The 7,500-nt window shown below is 46.5% G+C and overlaps 1 protein-coding gene across 12 annotated transcripts in view; it reads left to right on the top strand.

Moving 5' to 3' along the window:
* The window catches only part of sox6 (SRY-box transcription factor 6), a 166,706-nt gene that overhangs the window by 100,113 nt on the left and 59,093 nt on the right, over window positions 1–7,500 (top strand). For all 12 annotated transcript variants that reach the window (XM_048262739.1, XM_048262738.1, XM_048262736.1 and 9 more), the window contains 2 exons: window positions 574–749; window positions 2,925–2,993. In XM_048262739.1, the coding sequence (XP_048118696.1) occupies window positions 574–749; window positions 2,925–2,993 (245 nt within the window). The remainder of the gene's footprint in view (window positions 1–573; window positions 750–2,924; window positions 2,994–7,500) is intronic.

Here is a 7,500-nt window from a genome sequence, read left to right as displayed (position 1 = left end):
ACTCTCAGGTTGTTCCTTTGGCCTGGCACAGGCCGTGAGGGGATGAGCTGTTCAGTGTTAAAAGCATCTCTCAGGGAGCCTGTCAATATAAACAAGGCGACACCTGATCTCCATGGGCCTTTGTGTGGCGTAGTCTCACAGAGCGTGTTCCAGAGAGATTACGCACACCCACAGCAGCTGCACTCTTTAATCACTCCAGAAATGATTTTAAAGAGGTGATTTGACTTGAATGGCATATTCAGGAATGATTGACAGAATGTGATTTGCCTGTGTATCGTAATGTGTCTGTGTATAACAATGCATCATGTGAAATCAGGTGTTCTATTTTATAAGAAAAATTTCAATTTTTTAATTTTTTTGTTTATTTGATTTTCATTGTAGCCGTTCTGAGGTTACATAACAGAATTCCAGGCCTGTGTTAGTAAATAAACTCACTGAGGAGCACATGTGCTGTGCTTGAGGTGGCTAAGGGGGAGGCATGTGTGTTCATGCGAGCAGGTGTGTGACTGATCTCCCTCTCCCCTGTGTGTGTGTGTGTGTGTGTGTGTGTGTGTGTGTGTGTGTGCTCTGCAGCAGGTACCCCTGAGAGCCTTGCGGAGAAGGAGCGTCAGCTCTCCACCATGATCACCCAGCTGATCAGCCTGCGCGAGCAGCTCCTGGCTGCCCATGACGAGCAGAAGAAACTGGCCGCCTCACAGATGGAGAAGCAGCGCCAGCAAATGGAACTGGCCCGCCAGCAGCAGGAACAGGTGTGTGTCAATGTGTGTGTGTGTGTGTGTGTGTGAAGGTGTGCATTTCACTGTGTATTTAGATAGTGGGAAAATATGTGTGGGGAAAGGGGCCATTTGGCATACGTTATGTGAGGTGACTTCTGCTGTCTGTATCTCTGTATCTGCTCTCGGTGTGTCTGTCTATTTGGTTCTCACCTGTTCCACCTCTGTGTCACACTTCCCCCCCTGGAGACATATCATTTCTCTTGCACCATGAGGTCTTACTTCAGGCCTCTCAAACACACAGTTGGGTTGCGATAAGTGACTGGAGAAATCGGCATCCATTTGGGAACCCAGCGAAAAAAAGACAGATATTTTTATAATGTCAAAGCTATTTCTTTTCATGCTACCATAAAGTAGGAAATGGTTGGTTGTTTCAACCACTCGTGTCCTTTTAGTGTTTTTACGGTGTCTGTGATATAGATGCAGTATAAAATAAATGTGGATGGCCCCTCTATTAGATTCTTGTTAGATCAATCCCAGCAGTTAAAGCACTAGCACAAATCAGGTAAATGAGCCATATTGTACAAATCAGCAAATTAGCACAGTCCATGAACTGCTTTAATGTCTGAAAATGAATAACAGAGAGATATGTCCACATCGGTAATGTTTCTATTACCAGCCTTGTCTAATTGCATTCGATAAATAATCCAGGCTGATCGGTGTCGCAGTGGCAAACCCCTGATATTTACCTGACACGGACCATCAGGAAGACAAAATCCATCCTGTAGAATTGTTTTTCTTAGGTTTTTAATAGTGATTGTGCATATTTAATATTTATTTTGATTTTATGGTTGTCTGTATGTATGTGTGTGTGGGTATGGGTGTGTGTGTGAGTGTGTGTGTGTAAAAAAGATAGCAATAGTGAGAGAATGAAATACTATAGTAGGTAGGCTCACCCCTTTAATGGCAAAATAAAATGGCAGGCAGGAGAGAGGTGTGTGAAGCAAAGCCTGCCTGAAGTTCGAATGTCATTTAGTCATTCAGACACGACACCGTAATTAACTGTTGACACTCGTGAAGAAGCCAGCACAAATTAATCCTGACACATTTGCAGACGAGCGCTATCTAACAGTGAACACTTTGTAATTATATTTGAAAATGAAAATTAAATGACACTTAAAACTAGGTTGTCATGCTTAGTGAGGCGAGAGGCAGAGACTGGAGGAGCCGGCGAGGGGTGCACTCACTGGAGGGTGGGGGTACCGGAGCCGGAGGTGTGTGTGTGTGTGTGTGTGTGTGAGGGGGTCCCAAAGCCTGACATGCCACACCCACCCTCGGCAGTCTCCACCATGGCGCTCATCCATAAACACGGTGCCAAGCCCTCTTTTCCTGTCCCCTCTCACACCTCCACACAGAGGCACACGCACATCCACATGCACCGACATGCACACACACACACACACACACACACACACACACAGACAGACACACACACACACACACACACACACACACACACACACACACACACACACACACATAGTCGAGCCTAGATTCCTGGACTTCCTGTTGTTCTGCTATGCGTGCTCTGATAATGCATTGATCATAGTCAGGAGGTTCAGAGCAGCAGACGGTTCTCTTCATGTACTCCCTTACATTCTCACACATTCTCCTTCACAGATTCTTTACTTTGCACGCTCTCTCTCTCCTTCTCTCCTTCTCTTCCTCCCTCTTTCTTTCTCCCATCCTCCCTCCCTCCCTCTCTCTTCCTCTCTGTGGATCTGGGTGATAACCATTTTTCCAACCCACACGACTGTGAACATCGTGCAGGCTGCCTCTCACCATTGATGTGTTAACCAGCCGATTACAGCACGTATGCTTTGTTCAGCCTGCAGGGCCCCAGAGGTCAGGGAGTTTGTGCTTTAAAACTGCACAAAGCCTGTTTACACACGTCGGTGTGCCCTTTGTAACATGACCGGCCCGGATAGCATTGTGGATTCTTGTGAAGAAAACAGGTTTGGTCGGCCAAGGGTCCCCCTTCTCCTCCCCTCCCGAAAAACATCAACTGAATGTGAGCGTTGCAGAGGAAAGGAAATGTGCATGGTTGGTTTTGTTCGGTGGATCTCTCCTCTCCCTTGGTCTGTCTGTGTCTGCCCAGTGATGGGGATGGGACGTGATTTGATGTGATCTGCTTTTCTCTTCTGTTCGCAGATTGCAAGACAACAGCAGCAACTTCTGCAGCAGCAGCACAAAATCAATCTTCTCCAGCAGCAGATTCAGGTCAGCAATGTGCTCATGTGTCCCACCCCATACAGACACACACACACACACACACACACACACACACACACACAACGCATACAACTACCATGACTATATTCTAGTGCAATCATGAACAGTAGACCTTCTTTCAGGGGTTGCATGTAAACCCCACATATCAAATATTTCACAGTAGTAGCAAAGAAAAACACTCAGATACCCATCTGGGACACTTGAACTTTAGAGTCTGCAGAGAAAAAAAAACCAAGCTCCCAACTTTCCTGCTCTGTTTCTGTGTCATTTGCTTTTTCCTCTGTTGGCCTCTTTTTTGTTGCACTCCACCCCCACACACACACACACACACACATCTCTCATTATAAATATTACAGTCACCATTCAGGAGCATGATAATTGGCTGATTATAATTGGGAGAGGTATGAATGAAGTGGAATAATTAGCACTTCCTAATTAAAATAGTGCAGAGGGAGTTGGTGGGGAAAAAGAAAGCAACAGCAGCTAGCGGAGCATGTTTTCATGTTGGTGGAGAAGTGCCTGAGGGTGCAGGCGACGACTGCCTCTGAAGGCAGGATGGAGGATGAAGACTCTGAAATGACCTTGTCCCAGCTGAGTGACGGAGTGACACGCCAGGCCAGGACTGTTGACAGTGAGGCCGCTACTGGTGCAGCCGCATTGTTTACCAGGCGGGATAAAAGAGGTCCCCTCCATCATCCGTCCACTCGCCGCTGACCGACTGTTTGAAAAGTTTGCATGTTGATGAATCACTACGCAAATCATGCCCCTCCACAAATATTTATCCATCCATCTTGAGAAAATTTGAGGGATTTTGCAAAAGGTGGACATTAAAGGTGCACTTAAGAATAGGTCTGTTTAATATTTACCGAAGAGCTTTAAGGCGATTATCCCGGTGTAGTAGTCTACTGTACATGTGTACTGTGCTGTCATTTTCAATGGCCGCGCCTCTCTGAAGTAGATTGTGCTCTCTATTTTTTCTTCACATAAGTAATTATGGGAGCTGAAATTGAAATGGAGGGAGGGAACAGTGGGATTCACACGAGGCCCAAATGAAGAGAAATTTAACAAGGGCGCCATAAATAAACATGACATATTTGCACAGAAAAAAAGAAAACAGGAGGAGATGGAGGCTAAGGAGAAGAAGAATGAGTACCAGTGTGGGGGTTTGTTGGTGGATGTGTGTATGGATGTGTGTGTGTGTGTGTGTGTGTGTGTGTGTGTTTGATGTTCCAGCTAGGAAGGCTAGTGGACCACCCAGGTGGAGTGGTGGATGTATACAAGCTGCCACAGTGCTAGGCAGTGGGCAGTGGTCAAGGTCACTACACACATCGCCCACGCTTGAAAGCCAAGGGCGTGGGCCGTGCCTCGTGCCAACAGAAGCCCTCTTTTCTCTCTCTCTCCCTCCGTGTCTCTCCTCCTCTCTGTTTTCTCGCCCTCCCTCTCCTTCTCTCTGTATCCCTCCCTCTTTCTGCTTTTTTTCCCTTTGCTCTCACGCCCAGCGGAGACAGGTACTGCTCTCCTCCACCTTGCCTCCTCTGCCTCTCCAGCACACAGGCACGTCAGCATCAGTATGAGTGGGCAGCACTAGCACTAGCCCACCCAGCTACTTGCTACACTTTCAACAACTTTGATTGTCTGACCCCCCAGTTAACAAACAAACAAGCCATCAGTTCTGACAAGTTTTTATTTTTATTTTTCTCTACCAACTCCTCAACCAAGGGGCTCTCCATTCCACAGGCACAAACACACACACACACACACACACACACACACACACACACAAACACACACACACACACACACACACACACACACACAGCATCAGTCTCCTCCACCCAGGCCTCCTGACCCTCTTCCCTTCAGCCACTCTCTGTGTCTGCGCAAAGCAAAGCTATGCTGATTTACAGCGATTTGGGCAAAACAGCACACTTTAGCGGCCAGCTTTAGAGCCCTTGTCAAGTGTACTTCCCTGGAGAAAGGACTCTCTGTGTAGCACTTTGCCGACTGAGAGAGGTGACCCTCTGTGCAGTACATGCTGCAGGGGTATGAGGAGGCATACAGAATGGACAGGTCTTTGGACTAGGGTGGCTAAGCAAGAGTAAGAGCCTGCTATTGGAAATTGTTGGCATAGAAACAGGCTTGTGAGGCTTGGATGTGTGTGGGTAGGAGAGGAGAGGTCGTATGCAGTGAGAGTGAAGAGACAGACTCTATTTGGGTTGCTGGGTTCACCCTGTTCTATCTTAGGTCAGTGGCATCACGTTGAACATGGAGTTAGAAACACAACAAGATGACTACGGCTGTCTTATTCTGTAATCATAAAGTCTGATGGATTTGAGCTTCATGTACACAGCAAAACAAAGCAGAGCATGTTCACCAAATTGTTTAACAAGGACATAAGCAAGTACAGTTCAGAAAAGAGCCACAGCGACTACAACTACAGCAAGATTTGGATGTATTAAAAGGAAAGAAAAGAGAAAAATCACTTTCCTCACTCAGATTATCGCATGTTTATCCTAGCAGGCTTCTTTTTTCCCTCTGCTTTCATTACACATCTTCGTCTCGTGACCCACTTTTCCTCCGTTGGCTTCCAGGCCCAGTGCTCAGGCCCAAGGAATGCATGCACGGACACCACACTAAGGTGGCAACACTGCAGTGCCACCCAGCTTTCATTAGTGCAGAGCAGCCTTTAAAAAAAGAAAAAAAAGATGCCCTCCATGCTCTTAAAACACGACAGCTTTGGCTTCATTTGTGCTCCAAACATGCGTTGCAGTTTTTATGTCGGCATCTTTAAGCAGATTGGTAAAACCACGGCCGGATCAGGTTACCCTACTGTTAGTGTGAAGAGTGTGCCGCTTGTTAAAAAGAGAACACCATCAAAGAGCTACTGTTTTGGCTTAGGGAAGTGCCCCCCTCCCACACACACACACACACACACTCCCTCCCCCCCTCGCCATTATTGATGATGTAACTGATCACATCCATGCATGCTGTAAAGCGGGCCGACAGGGTTGAAACCCAACACCCCTGCTGGCATACACAGCACTCTGGCTTTCTTTGAAAGGGACCCAGAGGGAGGGATTGAAGCAGACGGAGTGAAGGAGAGTGAGAAACAGAAAGAGTGAGAGAGAGAAAGAGAGAGAGACTTAGCAACAGAGAGAAAACAGCGAGAGAGAGCACATGAGAGGAGGTAAAGAGAGACACAGAGAGAGGTCAGGGAACAACGCTCCATCAAATCGAGCCTCTTTTGAATGGCCTCTCTCCTTTTCATCCTTTCACATTTACACAAAGAGGCGAGAGAAAGATTGAGTCTTTGTCCTTCGGGATTACAATGTCACTTGCAGATGTTTTGATTACAGCGTTAGGAGCTTATCAGAAGTTAAAGCCCAAGGTTTTTTCCCCTCCTCCTCCTCCATCCCTCTTTTTTTCCTTTTTTTGTAATTCCTTTAGCTGTTGCCTCTTGTTAAATTTCATACTGCAACTAATTCTGCCCTTGGAGAGGATTACTGTTATGTGATTCAAGTATAAACTTAAAGCACCATTAGGGATTGAACAAGAGGCTTGTGACAATTAAAAGCAAATGTTGGGCTAAATCTGATCTGTCTCAGAAAATGGGCTCCTTATATAAGCGCAGTAAAGCCGAGCAAATAAGACCATGTAAAGCCACTGACTTTAACAGAAAGGCAAAAATAGATGCTAAGCAGAGCTCTGTTGTTCCTGTCTTGTTTAGCCTCCGCATCAATCAAGCGGAACGGCTCGGCACTCGATTGGGCATCTTACCAAAGGGCCCGCTTCTCCTTGACAGTTCCTCCCATGTTTTAAAACATATATTTCTCTCGATAGCAAAAAAAGAAAAAGGAAAATCGGGCTTATTTTAGCGTCGGTAGTGGTAACCGACCCTCACATAGAGCTTTTCTAATTATAGAGGGGGAGATGGCTGCATGGCATATGCTAGCAACATGAGCAGCAGTCTATGAAATGAGTTCATAAAACGCTACTGAGACGTCTTTGGCACAACACATTCCTTTTTTCCAAGCAGTTGCATAATCCTGATAGATTGCATTTAATTTTTTTTCATTTGTTTCTCCAAGGCAATACTTGAACCAAAGAGGCATATCCATGAATTTTCTGAGATAAGGAAAAATCAGTTAAAATGCCCATGCCCGTATTTGGACTAAACACCATCACCACCACTGCTGCTTTGAGCTGCTGTATCTTCAGTAGACTCCACTGGACAGCGGAGTGAGCTGATTGATTGAGGAGGAGGGTAGTTGTGCACTGGGCTGCACTGCCCAGTAGCCAGCAGTTCTGATACTGATGCCAGACAGGTCTGTGTCGGACACAAGTGGCCACCCTGGGTCTGAGCTGTGTGTCTGGACAGGTGTAAGTGCCTGTGCTTTTCACAAGGTATCCGAACCCGACGTGAGCATGCACACACACACACACACACATACACACACACACACACACACACCTTTGGCTCAGTGCCAGGTTGTGC

Source organism: Alosa alosa, chromosome 14 (assembly GCF_017589495.1).
Source record: "Alosa alosa isolate M-15738 ecotype Scorff River chromosome 14, AALO_Geno_1.1, whole genome shotgun sequence".
NCBI lineage: Eukaryota > Metazoa > Chordata > Actinopteri > Clupeiformes > Clupeidae > Alosa > Alosa alosa.
This window is presented reverse-complemented; position numbering and strand designations above follow the sequence as displayed.